The sequence below is a fragment of the Diabrotica undecimpunctata genome, chromosome 2 (genome assembly GCF_040954645.1).
Source record: "Diabrotica undecimpunctata isolate CICGRU chromosome 2, icDiaUnde3, whole genome shotgun sequence".
Taxonomy (NCBI): Eukaryota; Metazoa; Arthropoda; class Insecta; order Coleoptera; family Chrysomelidae; genus Diabrotica; species Diabrotica undecimpunctata.
The window spans coordinates 23952342-23979539 of record NC_092804.1 but is presented as its reverse complement, the minus strand read 5'-3'; the positions used below and the strand labels follow the sequence as shown (position 1 = coordinate 23979539).

Genomic DNA, 27198 nt, shown 5'->3' with positions numbered 1-27198 from the left:
AAATTGAGCACTGAATAATTCCCGCAAGCTAATAAAGTAATCAACTAGGTATTGAAACCACATATTATGACAAAAAACGATAATCTTCCGCATTTTTATATTTGAAATTGGACTGGTAAATCTAGAAACATTTATCAAAAAAATTAGTGGGGATTCACTACAAGTTCAGTAGTACTAAATGGATGTTGAATGATGAATTTAATCTCTCAAAAGACCATAGTAACTTTGGTTTAATGAATGATAATAAGAAGATGGCTTTATTTTATTCTAAAAATATTTGTTTTTTTTTGTAACACAGAATTTTAGTACATATTTCCATATTTGGACAACAAGAGAAACAGAACTCCCAATACAGTTGATTCACAAATATATAAATTGAATTACCAAGTTGTCATTGAATACAATGGATTTAAAAAATGGTGTATTAAATCTTACCCTATGATAAGTACATAGCTTGTTCCTTTTGAATGCAAACTGACTTTCATCTTCAGCCTCATCTGCTTCTGGAGACAACTGGGACATGGTCACCTCATCATCAGAAGACATACCACCCAAAGAATCAACTCCATAGCTTCCAGATCGATTACCACCCAGCGATTTGTGTTTGCGTTTTTTGTACTGTCGTTTTTCTCTTCGTGGTATAACCTAAAAATAATAATTATACTTATAAACATATTTTCTCAACAAAATTTTATTCAATCATTTCCACCAATACCTTTTTTTATTTCAATGTAAATGTATAAAATTTCAACTACAAATTTTTTATAATCTGAGATATTCATAGTTTCTTTTTTGTATTGTTCTGAAGCTATTTTCTTGTGGCATTTTAAATTAATTACTATTTTAATGGGAATAAGCCACAATTGAAGGTTAAAATAAGTTTATTGACGTTTCAATTTCCACCTCGGAAATAGTTCTCAAAATACAAACAGTAATAATTTAAACAAATTTTGTTTTTTGTTACTTGGTGAAAAATTCTTCTAATTTAATTTTATCTGACTCATTTATATTGACAATTCAGACATATATTATACATTTTATAGTAGACAACTTTAAAATGATATTGCCAATATTGCTGAGTTGCGTTCCTGGGACGACGTTAAATTGCACTAAATACATATACTAAATAATAATGAAAATTTGAATGAAGTAACATATTCACATCCCAAGTAGTAATAGATTCTTTAAAGGAAGCAAATCCTCAATTGCCTCAATGTATTTGAAAGATTATTTGGTTAAAAAATTATATTTTTGTTAAGAGTTAAATTTTTTCGGGCAAAATGCAGCAAAAATCAGATTAAGACTGTTCGATATACTGCTAGCCTTGGTGAATCAAAGGCATGGATTCTAACCAAATCCGAACATGGAGGCGCAGATATAACTATAGAACATATACAAGCACAAGTGCGGTGGAAAAAACATTAGAGTTAAACACGATAAAAAGAATCACAAACGCACAAACGGTGGGTACAAAATTACATTGATTAGAATAATAAAGGTTAAATATCTTCCTATTATGTTAATCTTCCTGTTTCATTTTATGATCAAGATGAAAACGATATTACGTCTACAACATTTGTTTTTAAGTGACGTATTTTACTGAATTATTATGCGTTAATTATATGCTGTGTAAGGGTATATGCTTACCTCATCTTTAAGTATAGACTTGTTCGCCCAACTCTGATTTGGATAGTGATTGTGAAATATTGGTGTAAATGCAGGTCTGGATGATTTAATAGCCGAAGCTTCTGCCATTACAGCACCACTGAAGTCCTTGGCCTGGAAGCGTTTCTCAAAAACCTCGACAGTAAGATGCACATACTCTCGCTTGATTTTTTCTCGCCTCTTTACAAGTTCTAACAGTGTCACAGCCCTAAAAATATATTTGAATTTATAAAATCTATGTTTTAAAATTAAGATATCTATCTAATTAACTATAAATTTATGAAATTTTTAGGTGAATGTACACAAATGTATATTAAAATACTGCTTCGTGTCCAACTCAAGGCACTATAACTTAACCTGTATCTCTCTCTCTCCCTCTCTCTGTCTCTCTCTCTAATTCCATCACTCCTTAGAGGGTATTGGGGGCTTCTGCGTTTTTAGATCAGTAATGTGAGATTGACCTAGTCAGCACATCTGTTTTATTGTCTGGATAATCTTTGAACAAGTTCTTTCCATTCAATATTTCTAATTGGTTGTACTGGTTTTATGTAATAGTTCTGCGATTATCAGTTACTTTCCTCATTATCTAGTATACCACGATTAGAAACGTTGTAGAAGACAGTTTTACTCTGCTTTCTATGCTATTTCTTTTGTGACCTCTCCTGAGAGTTAAAGTCAGGCTGTATATCCTTCACAGACTAGATTGATAAGTTATTTATTTTGCTGGTTTCCCATATTGCCGCAAGATTCTTTATATTTGCTCTCGCTTAGTAAACCAAACTCATTATCTCTTTTTGCCATGATACAAGATAATTCTAAGCCTACAGATGTGGTCAACAGTGAACTCAATTCAATACTCCATTAAATACCTTTTCAGAATTTTAGATCAACAAGTCTATTATTAATTGGTGTAAAAAATTAGCACAGAAATTCAACTGTGGTGCTTCAAATATGTACTCAATATTAGATTGTGAGAGTAGATGCATCACAGATTATACACATTTAAATAGAAAATGTTCGGAAAAGTTTCCGCGGTTATTACAATTAAACTTAAAACTGCACCGAGCTTTCGAAATCCTTTCTGAAGCCTTCTTCAGGGCTTCCGAGTTCTCAGTCTCCTCAGCCCCCAGACACTACACTATACACAGTGCAGTAAGTAGTGAACAGAGTAGGTTCTGGGGACTCAGAAAGACTAAACTCTGCTGAAGCCTGAGCTGAAGTCCTGCAGAAGACATTAGAAAGGATATGACAACCCGGAAGCCTGGTGAGTTTGATATAATTGTTGTAATAATATTAATCTTAGTTTTAGGCATAATATATTAGTGAATTGATAAAATAACTGGTCAAATATCTTTACCTGTATAAATCCCTTCTCAGTTTTAGCATCTTTTCATAGGAAGCTTCATCGTTTTTGCGGTTTTTCCTTGTCTGCATCTTCTCTGTTCGTCGCCTAAATGCCAGATATGGGTTGTTAGCTGCAGTACCAGATCTTATTTCCGTTTTTACGGTCAAAATCAAAGGATGTTGCTAAAAAAAAGTTTAACATTAGTTTTTATCTCGGTACATACTGTATTTGATGTCTACTAAATTTGATTATAATTTTTAAATACAAGTGTATAAGTGATTTGATTTGAGTACTTGATGAATTACATTAATTGAAATAAAATAAAAATCAAAGTCGGTAACGACACCAAGTCACACTAAAGACTAAAGTCCATAGCAACTTGGAGCTGCAGACTGTCCCTTAAGAAACTGGCGAAAACAACAAAGTAACTTTTGTTATTACTGCTGGACATAAAGTATATATGCATAAGGCCTATTTTAATCATCATCATTATCATTGGACTCTACAGCCCTTTATGTACCAAAGCTTTCTTTAGAACATTCTCCCATTCGGTCCTATCTCTAGCAACTCTCCTCCATCCTATAACCCTGATGGATTTTAATTAGTCTTCCAATTTGCCCAGGTACCTACGTTTCAGTATATCTTTAGTATGTCATTCCACTGGTCCTCCTCGTTTAAATACTTTCCTTTCTGATTATATGCCCCATTCCATCTGAGACATACTACCTTAATGAATTTCACGTCAGCTTTCCTGAAGCTTCTATATAACCGCCACAAACTCTGCTCAGTTAGTCCTCCGTTAAGCAATTCTTGGTGTAATTATGTGTGAGTGACCATGTTTCAGCTCTGTAGGTTAAAAGTGGTCTTATAGGTTCTATACACGATCAGTTTAATTTTTCTTGGAAGTTTTGAGGCCATTTGTCTTCCCAGGCCATAGTAACACTTATTGGCAAGGACTATTTTTTTTATTTGTTCGCTGACGTTGTTGTACACTAGCAAAAAGACGATGTTATAAAATAAACAATTCGAAGAAAAGTACATCTATATATAAAAGAAACTTTTGGCAGACATTAATAGTGACGAAACTTTGCAAACATAAACACAGTTTGTAATGTGTCTTTATGTGAAAACTGTTCTTTTATAAACCATTAATAAGTATATAATGTTCTTTTTTTAATTTTTGAATACTTGTTTTAATTTACTGATGGATTTATTTACCAATTTATTATTTATCACGCCATTAAATAGTAATGGGACATACATATTCCCTTTCTAAGGATATAAGAACACGCAGCAGTGTGAAGAAAAAACAACAATCGCTTTATTAGGTTTTTAGATGTTTACGAAGTTAATATCAAATATAAAATCAAGTTTTAACAGTTAAATCGATATGGGTTAGAGAAAATACTTACCGTTTTCAGGCGTTTATTCAGCCAATAATCAAATACTGCTATTATGAGATCATCGTCTTCTTTGAGAAGCGCCTTGGCCTCGTTTAAGGTGACAACAGTTTGACCACTGCTCTTTTCTAACCTATCCATCATCTCTTCAAACTTGACTGGACTTAAGTCCAATTTTTGCGTCTGTGCTTGAAGCCATCTCTCGTCATCAGAATCCATATCATAATCGGGAATATCCTGTTCCATTGTGAATGCTACACAGAAAAAAATACATCTGGCATAAATATTTTTGCATATATATTAGAAAGGTTAGTAATACTGTTACATTACTTTATTTATCTTAAAATAGTCAGTTAGATCGACTGCGGACATAATTTGTTTTCTTCATCTTACGGGGTAAAACTACTGTACTGTATTGAATTCTCATAAAAAATATTTTTTTGTTAAAAATGGCTAAATCCTTTTGGTCCCGATTACGCTCCAGAGCGTTATTCTTAGTTATTACTGAAGCTGGGTGTCGATCACGCTAGTCGAAACCCTTTTACCTGCAATAAAATTATACGATTCATTCATACGTGAAAACAGTTGAGGTCAGGTTTTCGTCAGAGGCTGGTGCGTCCACGCTTCAATTCTTCAAATCACCTGTGAACAGTTGATAAGTCTGGTGCTTATCACGAAAACCAAGACTAGGTGGATTGAGGCATTGTTTTTGAGTTAACCCCACTTTGAAATCATTTAAAATCATCACACGAAAATGTTTACGGTAAAAAATTCATCAAAATTCACGGAAATCATATTTACAAAGCCGAGCAACTTCCTCTAGATGGCTCTATGCAAAACTTTTATTGTACGCCTCGTAGAATAAGGGTGACAGATCTTATACCTCTACAATTTTTTTCTTTGAAATTCCAAGTTCTTTCCTGCGATGCTTACCCCACAGAAAGGGTATAAACCTAATGTGTTTCCTTTTGATTCCCAACTTCTTTAATAGACTGACAGATGTATGTGTTTGGATTGGAGCATGTGTTGAGTCTTTTTTAAACATTTTGAAGCATTTCGAAAAGAAAATGTTAGTAAAGCGACAGTCCAAAATATGTCCCTAAGACATCTTTCCAATCCATTCACTCCAAATTATCTTAAACAACATTCCGAAGATAAATTACTTATGCCTAAACTTTACAGACAATAATAGACTGTTAGTGTCTGTCAAAAATATTCAATACTACAATATTTGAAGCAACACTGCTGGCAATCGATTTTTGTACTCCAGAGTGCCTGGAAAAATGCACTGATTACAATTTTATCCTCGCTTCGCAAAAATACTCTTGAAGGTCCAAATACTGAACATATTATCTGCAGGGCAATTGTTCGCCAATACCATGAGACCAGGAACAGATTATTCTTATCCTTAGTTTTCCCTTAATGCAAAAGGAACATCACATTTTTTATTTTAGACTTCTACAGTACACTTACCCCTTAACCATTTTCAAAATGAGGAGATTATTGAAATTTTATTCTTTTAAACTACTTCAGTAATGTACAGGGTGAGTTTTATGTAAAGAATGTCTCAATTTTCTCGAAACATCTCGCACGATTTTTATAGATTTTGGTGTGTAAGGGTCTTGTGATGCGGCCGATATTATGGTGGTATTTACATTGTTGTCAGATCTTGTTTTTGAAGCCAAGCTTCGGTACTGGCGTTATATTAATTTTTGTCTGTCTGAAAAAAATCGATTTCCCAAGAATCTGTCGCCATAGAAAAAAAAAAATGTTTCAAATGAAAAATGTAGCTAAGATAATTTTGAACAATAACATTTATTAGCATTTTTTGTGTTTCCTCATAAACAACGATTGAAGCGGACGGCGATTTTGAATGTCAGTTATGCGCGCGAAATCAATGCTCAATAAAATTTGTATCAGCTCGACGGTAAAAATTCAATATTTTTTGATCCGAGTGCCCTATCGAAAAAAGATCAAGATGCGTTTTAAAGGTAGAGTGCAGCTTTCGCATACATTTTTGTATTTTGCCGCAAATGAACTCAGTTTTTATAAAGGTGTTAAAAAAACGTAGCGCGATTTTTCGGTTCGAAAAACGGTTCATTCAATTATCTCTACATTAGCTACATTTTTGATTTGAAACAGTTTTCTCTACGGCGTACAGATTCTTGGTAAATCGATTTTTTTGAGTTATTACCCCCTACGAGGGTGGTTTACGAGGGGAGTCCGGGGGTTAAAGTGGTAAACTTTCTTACAACTTTTTTAGGGGCCCAAAATTGATATTCTCGGCAAAATTCAGGTTGTTCGTATGATTTTTAGGGGTAAAATCTATGATGACTAGATTAATATAGGGAATATTACATGAAAACCAATCAGTACTTCTTAAGGACTTCAGAAGACAAAAAACATACAGGGTGTTCTATTTGAAATAAAAAAAGTTCATTAGATTTCCAGAAAAGCGGAAGATCTGACAACAATGCAAATACCGCCATAATTTCGGTCGCATCACAAGACACTTACACACTAAAATCTATAAAAATCCGGCAAGTCGTTTTCGAGATAATTGAGTCGTTCTATACATAAAAATCACTCTATATAAATATTTTTTATTTTTGGTAGGTATGTAAAAAATGCTTACGTTGCATATGGATAAGCTGTCGGGGTTGCTTATAGTTTGCTGGATAGACCTTTTCATAGAAATCCTTGTCTGGCAATTCGGAAACTTCGGGAGTCGGAATGATGAGTCCAGCAACAATTGCACGTTGAAGATGGTGTTCCTACGGAAATATTTGGTTTTATTATCTGTTTTGTATTGTATATTAAATAACTTGTGATATTGTAGATGATAACACTATTAACATTAACCCTTTTCGATATTGACACTCATAAACATATTTTATTTATTTAAAAGTTTAAAAGTAATTTTTTTGGTAATTATGTTATTAATGTTGCCGGATAAAATTAGAATTTTTATTTTAATCAAATTAAGTATTTCTACAATTATAAATGAGTAAAAAATTTACTCGCACTGGTTATATTTAAAGCTTTACTCCTCATTAATATAAAGTGCTCAGCTACATCTCTTTCCAAATGTTAATACAATTACATTCACTTGACCCGATCAGACACACCTTCAATTAGTAATTTCATTATCTTTTGGTAGAGATTATCGACAGATGCCTAGGAAATAAAACAAGAAATGAAACAGATCAAATTTTATAAAACAATTTACCAACACTGACATACGCAAGTGAAATCTTCTTAGGGTGTTGTATAAAAACTGCTTAACGGAGAGGAGCAATCTTATTGGCGAACATCGCCTTACTAACTGCTATCCGGAATATATATTCAGTAGTTACTGCATGATGTAGTCTCATGTCCTTGCAACTTTTCTCAGATCATTCATACACGAATTTACAAGAAGTGTGAGTTTCAGATGAATGACTCAATTCGGATTTTGAAATGGATTGGGAACACGAGAAGCTCTTTTTGTCTTAATGGGAACACGAGAAGCTCTTTTTGCCTTAAATATGTTAACACAACGATGCGGAGACATGAATATAGATGTATATGCATGTTTTATCGATTATCGAAAAGCATTTGACTGCATTAACCATTAAAAGATGATCGAAATTCTGAGAACAAATTCCTCAGTCAATTCTGAGGAATTGACGAACAAAACTTTCGAATTATCTCAGAACTATATTGGCAACAAACAGCAACAATTGAAATACTGAACACGACATCCGGAGATATACAAATCCGACGAGGAATACAAGGTTGCGTCTTATTTCCGCTATTATTTAATCTGTATTCGGAATCTATATTTAGAAAAGCACGAAGCAGAATCTATATTCAAGGTGGAATCAAGATTAACGGAACCGGCATAGACAACATCAGGTACGCTGATGATACCGTCCTAATAGCCAGCAACGCACCAGAACTACAAAATATAATAGATGCGGTTGTTCGTCATAGCGAAATGTTCGGTTTACATCTAAATGTTTCCAAAACTAAAATTCTAGTATTTTGAAAGATACCAACAAACGTACATTATGCCAAGGGACAAATAATAGAACAAGCGAGGAAAACACTTATGAACATAAAAACATTTTTTACAAGACCAGACCTTAGTCTAGAGCTCAGAATTCGAATAACCAGATGTTATGTTTTCTCTGTTTTCCTGTATGGCTGTGAAAGTTGGACAATGAACTCTGAAACAGAAAAAAGAATAGATGCCTTTGAAATGTATATATACTGACGGATGCTGAGAATTCCACAGATACAAAGTTACTAATGGTGAGGTACTTCGTCGCATGGGTAAACAAAAAGAATTACTCAGTATAATCAAAGAGAGAAAAAGACAATACTTTAGTCATGTGTTGAGAGGTTAAAGATATGAATTACTCCAAATCGTATTAGAAGGTAAAGTGCAGGGCAAAAGATCAGTTGGAAGACGCCAGAACTCGTGGCTGAAAGACCTGAGGAGGTCGTTTAACCGCTCATCCATAGAAATCTTTCGTGCAGCAGTTTCCAAAACTACAATTGCCATTTGGATCGCCAACCTTCGAAAGGAACGGCGCAATAAAAAGTTAGTGCATACCAGTATCTCAGGTTTTTAAAGTATGATGTTCTTCTGAACGTCTTCCGATTTTTTTTCTTTCATCACTATGATGCAGATGTAACACGCTGTACTTCACCGGGTGTTTACTTTTGTGGTTTCAACGGGTTTTTGACGATTTCTTTATCTTTATCTTAATTAACAAGATCTCCTTGGATAGTCTGTTCATCCAACCGTGTGTAATGCATAATATTGTACTATAACATCACGAAAGCTTTGATTTTTCTAAGCAATGCATCTGTTTTGATCCATATTTCTGCTACCTAAGGCAGGAAGGAAAACATAGCACTTCGCTATACTGATCTCGCAGTACATATAGAAAAGGAGAAATCAAATATAGACTAGCAATAACAAGTAACACAACTATAAAACTGACTTGTATAAGGAAAGCAATATCCCAATAAAATAAATTGAAACTAACATATGACCTTATTTAATATTTATTTTAATTACTTATTTCATTGTTTATCCTCTATAAATTTCCCACGTTAAAATTGGCTATATTCCTATTTTCTATCAAATTTGAGAACCACTTGTCTACAAATTACGCACACGTCTGTGGGAAAATAATCAATTTACCGTAACACATTCGACTTAACGGCTTTACAGATTGAAAATTATCTAATTTATTACGATTCTTAAACGGTGGCCTCGACGTTCGAAAATATTCCCACAGGGATTCGTCCCACGTACGTCTACGTAAATAGGGGTTCGTTCCTACAAAACCGGAAGAACTGAGCAGGCATTCGTGACGCGAATATCTACAGTTAAGAGAAGCGTCGAAATATCATAACTTCCCGTCAACGTTCGTCGAAGACCTCATTACTGCCCGACGCAGACGGCGACTTTCGACTACAATATAAAAAAACGGTAAGTATGTTTCTTTTGTGTTGATAATAATTTATGAGTTATGCCAATCGATTTTTTTCCTATTTACAATATTATATATTTCATTTAATTCTTTACGATTTCAATTAATTAACCAGTTATTTCTAATATCTCAACGAGGAAGACCAGCCAAGTCTTGGATACAAGGTGTTATGGAAACCATGAAAGACAGAGCCATTGATGAAGACACCTGGAGAGATAGAAAAAGATGGCGATCGAAATGCGGGAAGCGGCAGAAGCTGTAGGATCCTCGCTTATATATATATATATATATATATATATATATATATATATATATATATATATATATATATATATATATATATATATATATATATATATATATATATATATATATTTCTAATATTTGAGATGTCTGCAAGATGTAGCTTTATAAAGAATGTTGCGAATACCGTAGAGGGAGCACAGCTTTACTTCAATTATAAAGCAACTACATGTCAACACAAAATTGTCAGCAAAAATAAATTTCGGACACATAGCGAGAACAGAAGACTTTTAATGAACTAATCGCCGAGAATAAAATTAATTGGCAACGACCGCGAGAGATAAGTCCTCAATACGTTTAGTGGATCAAGTAAGAGAATTATTGACCATGATCTACACGAAGCTTCCCTAGTAGCCCAAGAATGATGTCACTGTTTTTCACTTATTGATGTTTAAGCGAGAATTGCACAATCGTAAAAAGACAAGAAAGTCGAATAAAAGCACAATAACAGTAATCTCTAAGAAGTGTTAAAGGTTGTAACACCCTTATAGGATAAGAAATGAGGTAATAGGAGCTGAGCTAAATAGATAAGGGGCGCGGTAATTAAATAACCGGACTGGTGCAGCTACCGGCAAACAGCACACCGTGGTAGAATTGAACATTTCTGTACCTGTTGATGCTTCCCCGATCCTGATCTCGTTGAGCACGATTATAATATATCACTCAGTCTCGCTGTAGCAATCGCCCGTTTAAGTCATTCTAAATTCGCCGAAAAAACGCACGTTAACGCAACCTTAAGTTTATTATTAAACTGTCTTACTATTATTAACTGTATTAAACTTAAAAATCGCAACAAAAACTCATGTAATGTCAAAGGAAAGGAATAGAGTCCGTTAAAGGAGGGACAAGAACTAACGACGAAGATCTGCGCCCTGGATAACTCTTCTCATTAACAACAGACATCTGGAAAATTGGTAAATTGATATGCAAAAATCGTCGTATGAGTGTCTGTGCCGTTGCTGAAATCTCAGGATAACAGATTTCAGTCAGATTTTGTATGAACCACTTATGAAGCTTATGAAGAACGGCTCAATTCTGTGTATTGGGAGCCCTAGGTTTAATAGACTGTCAAGTGCATGTCTTCCTCTATCCCCTCTAGAATTTCTCCTAACTCTTCCTCCATGTCCATGTATCTGAGCTTATGCTGAGCCCATGACTCGTAATGTTAAATGTCTTTCTGAAGTCAAATAATGAACCAATAACCTCTTGCTTTTCATTTAAAGCAGTAAAATATCTCAAGGCAGCCACATGCCCCTGTAGTGACTGTTGAAAACCCTTCGTATACTCAAGTATTTAATTTTTGTGAAGATATTTTACATGGCTATCAAGTACCAGTTTAACACATTCGCAGCTGACTTTTTTCGAGAGGTGTTACATAGGAGAGACAATAACTTTTTACTAAAATATCATTGTAATTGATATTAAAATATAATACATTAAATTAATTAAATAAAGTGTATATTTATTTACAAAATGTGATTTGAATTTTTGACTCCGATGGGAGTCATGTGCACCTGGCTAAGAATTTCTAGTGTATCGCTGACTGACTTCGATCGGCACAAGGCAAATTAGAACGTTTTTCTAGAAAAATAATGATATAACAGAATTTTAGAAAAAATAAGTTTATTTATTCTGTAAAATACAGAAAGATTCACACACTGATTTGATTTTAATTCGCATTCAGCAATTTCAAAGCATTCAACACAAAATCTGGGTTTATCAGGACATTTTTCGCATTGATACATTGTCTGCTTTCTAATTTTGTTTTTGGAGCATATTTTGCAACGCTTTCTCTTTGCTCGTCCCTTATTAACTATAGCAGGCTCTGGAGCTATAGTTATGCTATGGAGGCAGGAATATTTCTTGTTTTTCACAGTTTGAAGAGCACAGCATACTTTCCGCCATTTTGAATCGCGAAACTACCACAGCAAAGATCTGGTAAAAATTTTGAACACTTTAAGTCCTCACTCACACCTTGACAAACATTAACTAACGTCGGCGTCATACTTAATAAAATATACCGTCTTAAAAATCAACTGGTTGCTGTCCCCGATTGGAGTCATGCGCACCTAGCAAAGGACCACTTTGACTCCGATCGTGAAAGTGTCAAGGTTCCTGCAAAAACCATGCTTTTTGAAAATAAATTTTATTTATGGTACAAAAGATATTTGAAAGTCAAACTTTTTACAGGTGAAAGTAAACATTAAAATACTTGAATATATTTTTCTTTTTTTCAAAATGGTGGGTCTGAAAATGGTTGCACAAACTCATCCAATTTGTTGGTTAGTGTAATCAATTCTTGGAAACGAATCATCCGAAAACAAAAAACAAAATGGTCTTGTATTCTGTATAGATTTGACTATGGTCGGAACAACAATGAAACATTTTCACAGAAAAAAATAGCTGACTTTTTAATTTTTTGACCCTATGTTTGCACTTAATTGCTTATGAATATTTTTGGTTGTAGTACCGGCCATAGGGAGACATTTAAAGATTAAAATGCTGTTTGGTACATCTTGATATGTTTTCCTCAATAGTTTCGAAGTATGAGAGACACACAGTTGTAAAAAAAGGGGTTTCAGGAAAAACCCATTATAGTACGCTTGAGTGGCAGGATTAACCGCTTGGAACACTCCATTCTTCCCTCTTTTCTACCTACCTCAAGGTCGCGCGGGCCTTTGGTACTAATTCTATATGATTTTAACAGTGTTTTCTAGCAATTTAAAAAAAATTTCAATTTTTTTATAATTTTTTGGAGGAACCTGCCAAACACTTGATTTTGTATACACGAGTACTAATAATTTAACAATGTCAGGAGCTGACCCTCTGTTTTTAAACATTGGATTTTTTTAGGCACTTTAAAAGATTTTCTACTTTCTCTTTTTTGATGAAATTAGCATAATTGAACCTTTTTTGTATGATGTTCATTTCACCATGTAATAAAAAATGTAACTGTTTAATTTTAGAAGAATGCCAGCACTTATTCTTTTTGATGGACTTTTCTTTACTACCGAAAATAGCCCTCATAATAGTGCAATGTATGCAGTATACTAGTATCAATATATAAAGTAGTGAAATACTCTTGAAATTGTTAGACTAATGTGTTACTTCATAAGTCATTGGTCTACACAAATTAAAACATAATTCAAGTTAAACTTGTTTAATTTCCTATAGTAATGACATTAAATCGAAATGATGTAAATATAAATTATAAATAATTACATTAAAACCTTAAACCCACTATAGAATAAATTAATTTCCAATTCTTATAAAATAGATTAAATAATAAGCACAAAGAATTGTTTTAAGTTAATGTAAAAACTATAAATACTGCTTTCAAGAAAACTAAGTTTTCAGCAAATTATTAATATAATTTACATATATAAAAAGTAAATATTGGTAATGCTATATTTTTTTGTAGAATTCAAAATTTAAATAATATAAAATTTAAATAACAATTCCTAATTGGAAAATATTTTAATTTATTTTTCTGTCTTGATTTGTGCACCATGTCAGCCTTTATTACTGTAATTTAACTTTTATATTAATTATATTAGCCCTACCATAAAGTTGCTATGAATCAGTATTAATCAACTCATACCATCTTTAATTCAAAAACTGTTTACATTTCAAGTTGAATAATTATTAATTTCAAAACAATACATGATTCATTGTATTATTTTAAGATTTTTTAGTAGGGGTATTGTTTTACTAGAAAGCATAACTGGAATTAAAAAAAAACAAAAACATGTGTCAGTAAAATTAATAATGCCAAGATTCATTGTTGTTTTATTAAAAATCTTTTTCACCACAACTGTGCTGATATCAGTCTTGGTGCTTAAAGCCATTTATCCCTTGTTGGTCACTACAGTCCATTTACTCTTTTTGACATGGGAGTAGCTTCTTCTTCTTCTTGTAGCACTACAACCCAGGGTGGGTCTTGGCTGACTGCACAACTTGCTTCCATCTCACATGGTTGTCTATGATAATTGTGTCGGAGGGTAGCTCCACTGTTTCTAAATCTGACGATATGTTTGTTATCTATCCATCACTTGTGGGCATCCTAAGTGCCTTTTCCCAGATTAACTTTGCAAGGTGGTTATCAGGGAACCTATGGACAGCCCATTTTAGACAATGGAATTTAATTTCTTGAATGACATCACTAGTGTTATATATGTTTGACCCCAGCATTTGTTTTCACTCAGGTTAGTATTTGGTTCATGATAGGATCTGAAGATCCTTCTGTGGTTTTTTCTTTCCAAACATCTGGGTTTTATTTCCATTGCTTTTGTCAGTGTCCACATCTCACACCCATATATGAGCACCAATCTAATCATTGTTTTATATATTCTGATTTTTGAGGTTCATGTTAGGCTTTTAGATATAATAGTGCTGTGGGGATATACATACATTTGTTTGCTGCCTAAATTCTTCCTGTTATCTCTTCTGTGATGTTATCTGTGGTGATTGCAGCTTAGATATTTAAAATGTTCCACTTTTTTAAGTTATACGGGTCTATTGTTACATTTTGCCCTATTCTATCTTGTCTCTTTAATCTGTTAATGCACATATATTTGGTTTTCTCTTCATTGAACATTGAACTGGCGAAGACCAGTTTTTTTGGCTCCATCTCTATTTTGTTGGAAGTTTCCTTTACAGTGGTGGCAGTGTTTCCAACAATGTCAGTGTCATATGCATATCCTAGTAGTACTTTTAGTAGTTAATGTGAAAATGGTATGGAACTGAATTATCATCACTTATGATTAGGCTAAATTATATCTCTCTGATAAAATCTTAAAGTATGAAAAATGATTCATCACATAAAGGGCAGAAAAATGTAAGGTTTCCCTATAGTCCAGTGACATTAACAATTTCTACTACCACTTCTTTAAAACCAAATTTTTTTTAAAAGTGCTGAAACATACCTTTAACATGGGCTTTTATAAAAGCCTTTAAGATAAAAATTGAAAAAGTTGAAAATAAGATAGGCCTCACAATTTTTTTAAGAAAAATTAGCAATAAAAGTGACATTACAAGTAAAACTAAAACTTATCATAATACTTGAATAAATCAGTTTATTTATGCCATAATAATATGTTTTAGAAGCTTGACTATTTTGGAAAGAAAAGATTTACAAAAAAAAGTTGTTAAAAAAATTTGAGAGGTGAATTGACTGTTACATGATAAAATTCATTTATCTAACAATAAAACAAAAACTTGCCTTAATAAAATTCATTATAAACTCAGGTAGCAGTTTTTGTGAAAATTAACAGAATTTGCAACTTTTTATAACATTTTTAGTAAATGAGAATATTTTTTTTGTACTAATTGGATGGTGTTACGCAAAAAGCAGTTAAACCACATAACATTAAAAATTAGTTATCCTAATCACATCGTAGATTTCATTGTTATTTAAATTATGCAAAAATGATTTAAGCCACATTAGTAATTAAAAGAGTGCAATTACACAAAAAACATTTAACCCCCAATTCAAGCTAAAAACCACTCAATGCACAATCAGCTATTTTAAGTTTATTTTGTAATAAACACTCAATCCTGTATCAACCCACATTGGCTCCATAAAAGTTAAACAGCAGATTAGAGAATCATTATCTTCTATTATTTGTTAATACATATATAGTTTTATAATATTAAATTTGATATATTAAAAAGATCCTAAACCAGATGGAAAGTAGTAAAACATACCTAATAATAAAAAGTCCAACATTTTATTTACTGTACTTTAAAGTAAACAAAACCGGGAGAGGAACGCAAAAGGTGGGATCCTATTTAAGAAACTACATAAAAGATCATATTAATCCCCCTGTTAAAAACTTCTGTGGTCAGACTATTGTAGTGGTCAAAAGAGCAGTATTAATTAATATTGTACTCTTAATGATGTGCACATTGCATAACCATCTGTCTCTCAATTGTATCAATTGACGATTCTTACTACCAGGACATATCTTTCTGCCCAACGATTAAGAGTTTGGGGATGTTGAGTACTCTCTAAATATCCAACAGTGCTTATACATGGATATAGACTACATTAAGGTTATGAAAGAATGTAGGAGAAAAAACAAATTTGTTGATAACAAAATAGAAAGATTAGAAATGGTTTCAATAGACAAACTATTGGAATAAATTGGCTCAAGACTCATGAAATCAATGTTTTAAAGAGTGAGTTTTTCTTGCTCTACATGAAGCCAGACACAACAGAAGAAAACATACAGATAGCAGATGTAGAAAAAAGATCGCCTGCAGAAATCATTCAAAGATATGGAGTTGGATCAGCAGTTACAGCCAACAGGTAAACCATTATGGTCAACAGGTAAACCACTATCCAAAGAAACAAATTAAGGATCTCAAAAGAAATATTAAAATTAGTTTTCCACAAGATCTAAAACCATTTTATAATTTCTTAAAAACAGCTGAACAGGGTGACTTTATTGATGATGTTGATGGTTTTGAAGTAGAAAATGTGGACTTAATTATCAGGATTAAAATTATTTGAAACGCTTTTAAACAATATTAAATTTTTTTAATTATTTATTATCAAATATTTTGTTCTATATTTTGTATTAATAAAACATGTTTTATAATTAGTATGTGAGTTATTGTGTTTAAAAAATAACTTAATTTCTTGTATAACCTAAAAAGCAAAAAGGATTTCTCCAACATTTTATTTTTTTTACACAGAAATAAGTATTTTTTTTTTTAATTTTATTGAGAAAATAATTCCAAATGTTACTGATATTTTACTGATATAATGACAGATTATAGACTCTGAAACTATTTATCTCAAAGTAAGACTTGTGTGGATTGACTCTTTTTTGTATTCGCGAGGAACCGCAAAGTGGGCGATGGTAGATTTCAAAAGCATCCACTTCGGGAAAACCTTGAAATTGTCATTAATTTGTATACATATTAGCGACTGGTTTATATTACAATTAACAATGACATCGACTTCAAAAAACTATTGCAGTTTTCCTCAATGTTCATCCTATTATAATTCACAAAAAAAATTCCATACATAAAATTTTGGCAATGCATTTTGTGAATTAGCAAACCTATAACCAAGTACATGACTGTGTGCAGTTTACATTTTACTGAGAACAATTACTTTCCAAGTAAGTGTTGATTAAAATATCATTTATATTTTAATATATTTATATTTAATTTACTTTATAGTAACACCTGAAACTAAATTGAGAAGACTGAAGAAAGATCCTGTTCCATCAGCTAAATTGCCCCAAAGGTCTCATGAAGTTATTAGTAGAAAACGTAAGGCGTAATTTACAAAATATAACGTGGCCAGCTCCAAAAACTGCCTCACCCTCAACTAAAGATCTCTGACGACCTTGCAAGCCACAAAAATAATTGAGACAATGTAAATTTTACTTTCCGTGTTTCAGACATACTGTAAAAAAACAAACATTTAATTTTATTTTTATTCAGGTTTGGGCGTCAATTGCCGTATGTATAAACTCGAATCACAAACAAATAAACTTTGAAGAACCAACTTCAACTTTTACTTTGGCAAAACACACGTGAAAATGATTTATATTAAACGTTTTATAGCTTCAAGATCAAATGACAAAATTATTTGTTTTCCTGAAGTTATCGTCCATCTTTGAAATCTTGAGCGCCCCCTATCGGAATTGGCTATCGCGAATAACACCATCCAATTGATCTTGCATTTAGTGATTGTTTTTTAATTAATGCAATTTCATGGACTGTAACTAAATTTTATACGAAAAGTTCAACATAAACATCATTAAATTGATGATTAATTCATTGAATAATTTGAAGTACATAAGAGAAATCTAATATTTTGTTTCAATCCACTCTTGGATCAATTTGTAAGTAATTTTGTAAAAATTTCTTACTGTTTCATTATATTATTTATTTGTAATAAAAATCTTTTGCATTCTATTTGTAATGTATATACATGAACTTAAAACTGTTGTCATTTTCATTGTTATATCCATGAAATATTTATTCATTATCTATTTGAAAGATTTAATATATTAATTTACATTATATCTCATAAATATAGGGTTTCCCAATATATTTTGAAGGCTGAAATAGATAAGACCAGTTAGTATTGGATGGATGTTACTTATTTTGTTATTCTATTATAGTTGTTCACAAAATGTAGTATTAATGCTACATTTCTGCATTTTTTATACAAATAAAATGCTCCAATTTTTCTTTTTAATCTCTTTGATATCATCCCTGACTTTGTTATTACAATCAATATTGATTGTTTCCTAGTTTTGCTGTAATATACAATCCAACACTGTAATATTTGTAATGGTTTCAACACTATTGCATATTTATGTCCTTACTATTTAATTCTCATTACCTTAATTACCATTAGTGCATTTAATTTTTCCATTAAGTATATTATTAATTTCATAATTTTGACAAATGAGCAATTTTTATTTTATTAATTTCTCAGTCCTAGCAATTATTTTTCTACTGATTTAATTGTTTTAACTATTATAGAGCTTTACAAAATTTTGATTTGGCCATTTCACAAAGATAAATAGATATTTTTAGTTTTGAAAAGCATTCAACTATAATAAAAATGGGTAGATGATTTAAAAATGGTAAAATTTTCAACAAAGTGGATATACAAAATACTATGACTTTTGTTTCTTTGGTACACAAGAGTGGAAGGTCAACACTGGGAAAAATTGGCTATACAGAGCTCTAGTAGAGGGAAAAGCCAATGTTATTAATCAACATTTAGTAGAATGAGAAAACAAATTTTCCACCTTGTACATTAAACTAGGACTAATAAACAATTTGTGAAAGTTTTAGATTAAAATGGTTTTTATTTTTAATACCTGACAAATAAATTCCCTGCGATCAGTATAGAAAAATTAAAAGCAGAAATATCTGATAAACTCAACACTTGAGTACCTCAGATAAACCAATTCATAAAGATCCACAATATTTAGAATCAATGAACTTGAAACCAATGCATGGTCTTATTTTGTTAAAGTTGTACAAAATTTTCTTGGCAATAACAAGTCTAAAACTTACAACTAGTGGAAGCTTAATACCTTCTAAAATTTTGGTTTGCCCTAAAAACATTATGTTGTGAAGCTACAGATAAAGAGAGAGAGAGAGAGAGATAGAGAGATATGAGCATTAAGATCCATTGCCTTCACAATACTTTAGATTTCCTGCAAATATTGAACGGTTTGGTGAGAACCACAGTGAATGATTTCACCCAAGTATAAAAATTATGAAAGAAAGATCCCAAAAGTTATAGGCCAAAATTATTCAAGTACAGTTAGAATTAGTTTGCACCACATTTTTTGACTAGCGTTATTTAGACTAGATAGCTTTAACTATTTAGAAGTCAACATTACAAAGGACAACACTGACAATGCAGAGCTTAGCAGAAGATTCATCCTAGCCAATAGAGCATACTTTGCTATGAACCAGATATGTAAATCATGAGACATAAGTATATCAAAGAACTAAGATACGAATCTACAAAACCATAATCTGACCAATAATGAGCTATGGGTGTGAAACTTGGGTATTGACTCAAAAATCAGAAAAAAACACAGCAAAGATGTATACATATATTTCTTACCTATTTTATTTATTAGATTTAACTACAACTTTTTTATACTTTTACTTTTTTATAAATAAAAAATATATAATCATTTATCTCAGCTAGAGTATAATAATATGTTTTTACATTGATTTCTAAGCTTTATTTGACTTCTTCTTATTTGTAATTTTTTAGTTTTTCACCAAGAGCTAATAGTTAAAATAGACATAGATTAAATTAGAATGAATGTTACAATGGCAGACATAATAGGAAAACTACAAGTACTTAATGGATGTTATGGCGTGAATTAGTAAATAAAATATTCCAATTTACATATTATAATATATAAAAAATGTTTTCCAGTACTAAATTTTGCAAAACTGTAAAAATATTTTAATTATAGTGAAACTATAGATTTACTATAATTAGTAAATGTGTTAAAATAGTTTTCATAATAGATAACCTTAGATAATTATTGAATCATCAATTTCAACTATGTACAATCATTTTTATTAAATGTAAATTATCTCAAAATTTTTCTATGAGCTGTATTTCATGCACTTTCTAAAAGTTTCAAGGATTGTGGTATTAGTGTAGAAAATATCAAGAATAATTTTATCATGTTTATCTAAAACTAATAATAATCGAAAATATAAAATTTCCATTATTTCACTAATGAACTCTTGTTTATCAAAGCTATTTGTGAATTATGGTAAATGTTTTCCATCATTCATCATTTATATATTTTCTAAAAATTGGTCCCTTTGTTTTTTTATTTGTGAAATAATTTTCCACTTTATAACCTGTATAAAGATTAGAACAATATACAATTATGTATATGAGTTTAAATTTCACAAATTGGAAATATTTTTAACAAAAATCTGTTTTGGGCAGTTTTTTAAATGGGAAATGACTTCTAGAAAATATTGAAAAGACTGCTTCCCATATATTTTTAAATGCACTTAATCTTTTTTTTTTATTTTAAAAATTAGCAATTATTTGAAATACAAACAAAATAGTTCCTTACCTAAAGCAAATCCTACTGATTCTAACAAAACTTAAAGCTAGTCTAGATAATATTACACAGTACACACTTATTGTATGTAATATAAAAATATGCAATTTTGCAGTGTGTGAATGCTTCCTTGATAATATAATTTTCTATATTAGTACAAAAAACTAAATAGAGAAAAATACACAGAGAAAGGTTTGAAACAGTACATTTTTATGATATTATTTTATGGAATCTGGTCTTTTTTAATTTATATAAAACACGAATGAATGAATATGTTTCTTTCAATATTAGTTGCACTTAGTTATTAGAAAAAAAAATTGCAATTGCCCATTGAAAGATTAGCAGATAAATTTGGTAATAGTGTCAGAACCTTCAAAACACTAGTTGACAGATTGCAACAGATATCAATTTTATGACCATCAGATCTGCAGTCATTAAAATAATTACATTTTTTCAAATTTACATTGCAGAGATTAAACTATCATTATTGACAATTTAATCCATAAAATGTGAATTTGTAAAACTTATATTTATTTTCGTGGCAGCAGTCATTCAGATGGTTGAAACGTTAGACTGAATAATTTTGTTAAGGATTGTGGCTTATTTTTTATATAGATAATAAGAAAGTAAAAATATATATTAAAATCTTTACAGCAGAATTTAACTTATTGTTCACTTTCTAACTTTAGTATTTATAGTGAAATAAAATATATATTATTTTTCTCATTATTTTATCACTTCATGTATTCCATGTTTAATTAAATTAATATTATATCGCATGCTCTTTTGTGATTTATTACAAGGACATGGCAACACTGTCACAATACAAAATTTCTTTCATTTGTAGCTACCTTCATTCGGAATGTTCTCTAGACTTTGTCCATTTTTTTATACATCTTTTATGTTATTTCTATAATAAACCTAATTTTATGTCAGTGTGACAACCTGGCAAATGTGCACTTCTTCGCATTAGTCTAAGAAAAGCCTCGGCAAAGAGCTATATGGAAGGTTCAATCTCGAAGTTATTAGACCTTTTAAAAAGGGTCAGACAAGAGAATGTAATCTATGACTAGAAGGCCACAAAAGATCTGAAACCGTTGCAGTGGAATAGGCCAAAAACCACCTCATTGAATCCATCTATATAAACCTCATAAAATTGGAAGAACTTATGTAGACATTAAATCAAGAGTATTCGATGAATTTTTTAGATTTTTCTGAAAGTCAACTAGTTTCCAACAATTAAGATTTTAGCAATTTATATCCTCTATATTGTCATACAGCATATAGTACACTGACAAGTATGTATTTTCTTATAAACATATTTTTTCAATTTTATCAATATTCTGTCACTATTTACATTTTTTTTCTGGTTTCTGTACAATTTTCATGTAAAAATTATTAGATCATTGTGGTGAAATGTATTAATTTTAAAACTTTTATTCAATATAGTGCATCTAGAAAGCACTAGTGAATATGGAACTAAAACCCCCATTGTACCATTTTAATTGTTATACATATATGTAATTTCAATAAAAGGAATATTATGACAGGTTGTTTTGAAATAGAAATCATTTTAACCAAAGTTAAAATTCTATCCCACACAAGTTACTCTTTATAAACATTGTTTTTAGTAATGTTTAACATAATATTTAGCCCTTAGGAAGTAATTCATGTAAACCTGCTATTTGTACTAACTCAAGGAATCATTGTACTGATTAGGTGATATTACTAGAATTATGTCTCTAGGTCTAGTTGGAATAAAACCCAAAAAATAAGTATTAAATCTAAATTTTCTATCAGAATTAACTGTCAAATGTCATTATAGTGGATGAAAATAATTTCATAAATTAATCATAACTAAGACTCTAATTAAAAAGAGAAATAATTAAGTTTTAATTCTCTAATTCTGTATTGTTTATCTAGTATCCGCAATAGTAGTAACATGTTTTGCCAAAAATTCGATAGTGTTTGTAGTCAAATGTCAACTTTGGAACATAGTGCTATTATTTTTAACTTTAATAAGTACACATAAAAAGTGATTTTATCTAATAAAAATGTGTGTACAGTGTGATGTCCCATTAGAAAAATAATATTTCGCCGGTTGCGCATGGGAGCGCGAATACCATCAACATGGCCGCCAACTATGTTAACAAATGCCTGAAGTCTATCTTAGAAAACTTACACATTCCTCCTCCTTTTGCATTCCTGATGGCATTTGAGGAACTGCCCGATTGATCGCTGAATAATCAGGAAGATCCGGGAGCTCCTCAGCCATGTATATAGGCATGGGTTTGCTAGCATCCAGGGCCCTCGCCCTAAATGAAAGCTTCGACATATTTGTTGACAGCACAAAACACTCGACAAGGCCAACATAAAACCTCCTAAAAACTAGCTCCCTTTCCCTCGGGCCGTTCGAGGAGGGCACTAAACAATTCTTCGTTTACTTTAGTACGTTCCCATTGTTTTTATTTACACGCACTCAGTCACAAATACGATAAAACAACTTTGAAACTTTCCATGTTGAGCGTGTTGAGCATAAAGCCATCATGGCGGATATGCCATGGAGCCATGAAAATACTAGGAGCACGCAGTGCGCGGGAACCGTTTACGCACGTTCACATGTTAGGGAGAAAGCTTCATTCATGTCCATATACAACTGTCTTAACTAATTTTAATTTTTAAGTTTTTAATTTTTTTCTACAATAAAACTAAAGAACTATCGCATCAGTGACATTTTCTTAATAAATTTGACATTTACTAATGTATCAAACTAGAGGTGGGAACATACACAATTATATAATTTTTAGTCAAAAATGACACCAGTAAAAAGGCAAAATTTCTCTTATTTATAAATAATTTACTTAAAAACCTAAATATATACAAAAAATAACTACTGTCGTTAATTAACAACAGTAAAATTACATATTATTTTATATACGTTTATTTCAACTAAACTCCAAATTTTATTTCTGTGGTCCATGTTGCCAAGCTTACTTTTGTTGTAATTAGTGACTTCCCCAGAAAATTCTGTTCGGTCAAATATCTTTTAATGTTGTAAAATTAAAAATATTAAATTTTGATAGACTTTGACCATCATAAAATAGTGCTACCAAATGAGAAGATAATTTGACAATTATCTTTATGAATTTAAATATCAATTTTATTATGCCTTATGCCTGGAATGACATAATAAAGTTATAAAAATGTTATCATATTATTTCTCATATTTTATATTTTTAGTAAACACTAGTCCACTAATTATAGCCTTTTGTAATTGATATTTCCTTCCTTTTTGCTTTTATGTGGATTTTTATTTAATTCTTAATCCATGGTTTAATATCTGACATGGGTTCATTAAGACTGGCAACAATTTATCGCTGTCTTTGAAGTGTTCTTCAGACATCCCAAAATTTGTTTCCTTTAAAACTTCAATTTTCACTTCTTTGTAAATTTGTAGTCTTTTCATCATCATCTTTGGCTCGACAATCCTCTGTGGATTCTGGCTTGCTCTAAGATTCGTCGGCAACGTGTGACCATCTTCTGATCTATAGCACAGTATATTGTTAAAGAATTCTTTTAGCATTAAACTGTGTCTCTAGCATCCCTAAGTCGGTCTCAACTCCATCTAACCACCTTGTAGCCTTTTAGTAATCCTAAAAAAATATATTAATTAGAATATCAACATTTTCTTTACTTTTATACACTTAAATTGTTTTTCTAACTGCTCCTCCTTTCCTTATAGATTTACTTCCTAAAATATGTTTTGCAAAATATAGTTTCGTTATAGCAATGCAGAATAATGTAAGCAACATGAACTTGAGATTTTAGTACATTGCTACAGTTTTAATATGGATGAGACTTTATTTCAGATTTTAATTATTTTTGTCACAAATGTAGTACTCTATATATTTTTTATCAAAATAAATTATGAATAAGATAAATAAAAATGATCGCTGATACTTTTAGATGACGTGTGCTTTCAAATTCATTTTTCTGACAATTCTTATAAAACCATAACAACAGACAACATTGTGAAGTACACTAGATTATGGAGGGGAAAATATTTTGGTAGGGATGAAGTAGGTAGATAAGGATATGACGTCACTTAATTGACATTGACACAAGGAGATTTTTCGTGACAAACACCAACAATTTTGCCAAAAATAAAAAAAAAATATTGTAAAATATCAAATTTAATATCCTACCGTAAAGAGGAATAACAAATTAAAGTAGTGTCAATTTAAAATATTGAAAGAAAATCAATATTTTTTTGAGACATTAAACTATTTTCTAAAGAAATATATTGTATCTATTATTATTACCATAATAAATAAATATTAGCGGTTGAAACGTTTAATTTCAAAAAGGTAACAAGTAAATAATAAATATTCAGTAAATTATGCATGCAGATTACGATTTATTTTGTTTAAAATTTTTAAATAATGAAATAGAATATGAAATTAAATAAATATAATCGTCAATTTAACAATGCATGCAAATAAGAAAATGAGCTGTCACAAGATTCGGCAGATATGAAACATAAATTATAATATCAAGAAGAAAGACAATTACTATTGTTGTGAATTTATTAAAAGGTTCAATATTTATAACACTTACGAATTTAATTTATTTTTTTATTTATATTAATTTGTCTTACAATAATTTATATATCCGAACGTAACATTTAAATCGCGGGCGCGAATCTTCTTTATTAACTGTCCCTTCCATGAAAGCTCCTTTCGAGAATTCAGCCTGATTATACTAGAAGGTCAATCCGGGTCATCGTTTCGACCGTTTTCTTTCAGGTAAATTTCTGCCAGCTGCTCGAAGGATCTCGTACAATCTACAACATATTAGTGAATAAAAAACATGTTTACAGGTTTTTAATATGACTCATATTTTTACGTAACACTATGAACATATACAAGCTGTGAACGCTTTAAGTATGTTGTATAAACAAACAAACGCATCAAAAATCAAACTTTTGTCCAAGACAAAGAAGAAGTAGACCAGTCGTCTCCAAACATTTTTTTCAAAAGTTTGTCAACGCCTTTGGTCTTTTCTTTGGTAAACACATGATGAAGCGGTAGTTCTTCTAGTCTCACTTGTCTTAGATTCTTTTTCCCATTCTTTCTCAAAGATACAAAAGACTTCTCCTTCATACCTGTAGTTTTTCAAGTCCCTTACTAACACAATATTTTTGTAGACTTTCCTTTTCCTTTTTTTCGGAAGTGTTTAATTTCTTATTGTGTTCGGTAGCGTATTTCAATTCTCTTCAGTTCACTAATTTATAGGCACTTAGCTCCTTAGTATCAAGTAGTGGCCAATCTTCTCCTAGTGCTTTTATCTTGCCTATGCCACTGTAGATGTCATGGTATTCCTGTTTAATTAAAATTATGGGTTTTTTTCGCAACTGCTTTTCTACTCTTCCAAAAACACGGTCGGCGGGTAAAAAACTATGTCTGCGTACAGGGAAATACAATAAAATCTTTTGAATTGATATTTTGTGTGTTTCCAAAAAATTAATAAGGACAATATTATTTTTATTTTGAGAAACACAACCATCACTAAACAACCTTAGTACAGAACAGCTCTGAAAATCAGCTTCTGCCAAATAGTTAAAGAGAGCTGATGATATTTTCACACTGCCTTTTCCTGCCTGCTCCTCTGTCCAAGTATAGAACATGGAGTTTTGAGCTTTTAGATCAGTAATACAAAAGTTATAAAACCCAATTTGTCTTGCGGAATAAGCTTCTTGAATTGGACTTTTCGGTAGTGGCTGAATTTGTTGAAGATCAAAGCAAAGGCTAACAGAATAAGGAACATCCATTTTCATGTACTCATAAAACGCCTTTGCTCTTCTTGAATGAATTCGCTTTTCAACCATTAGCTGCGCCTTTTTAGCAGACCGTCCTGGCGCACTTTTAATTTGTTCTTTGAGAAGGCAGCACGTACTACAAGTATTTAAGGCAAGAGACTTAAAACCTACGTTAAACTCTTTTATAAAAATTCTCCAAAAGATGCTGCATTTCACTTTTAACTCCTCTTCACATTGATCATTATACATTTTACTTAGTTTACTAATACTTAAGTCACTACTTAGATACAACCTTTTGGATTTCATTCTGTTGTAATGTGATTCAGTTCATTAGAGCTCCTTTATGTACTCTAACATTTTCCTTCTTCAGATAGTTCTTATTTTTAGTAGTGTCACCTCCTATTTTCTCTTCAACAGCAAACCCAAAATGCACTTTTTAGGCTATGTTTTTTTATCTTAGTTTCTCTAACACCAATAACAGTGCGAAAAATTTTAAACATACAGAAGTTTTAACACCAGAAACAGTTAGAAAGAAGTATTGTATTGAATACTTTCGCTCAGGTCCAGGTTTTTTCTTTTTGTTTCT

At 31.2% G+C, this 27198-nt stretch overlaps 1 protein-coding gene across 2 annotated transcripts in view; it reads right to left on the bottom strand.

Moving 5' to 3' along the window:
• E(Pc) (Enhancer of Polycomb) overlaps nucleotides 1-24781 on the bottom strand; it is a 38427-nt gene extending 13646 nt beyond the window's left edge. For both annotated transcript variants that reach the window (XR_011950042.1, XM_072522526.1), the window contains exons 1-7: nucleotides 24489-24781; nucleotides 22977-24447; nucleotides 7046-7184; nucleotides 4423-4664; nucleotides 3023-3192; nucleotides 1648-1873; nucleotides 436-645 (exon numbers count right to left, since the gene is read on the bottom strand). Coding sequence is in view for 1 of the 2 variants with exons in the window: in XM_072522526.1 (XP_072378627.1) it covers nucleotides 436-645; nucleotides 1648-1873; nucleotides 3023-3192; nucleotides 4423-4664; nucleotides 7046-7184; nucleotides 22977-23129 (1140 nt within the window). In the remaining variant the exon portion in view is untranslated. The remainder of the gene's footprint in view (nucleotides 1-435; nucleotides 646-1647; nucleotides 1874-3022; nucleotides 3193-4422; nucleotides 4665-7045; nucleotides 7185-22976; nucleotides 24448-24488) is intronic.
• Nucleotides 24782-27198: the final 2417 nt, after the last annotated feature.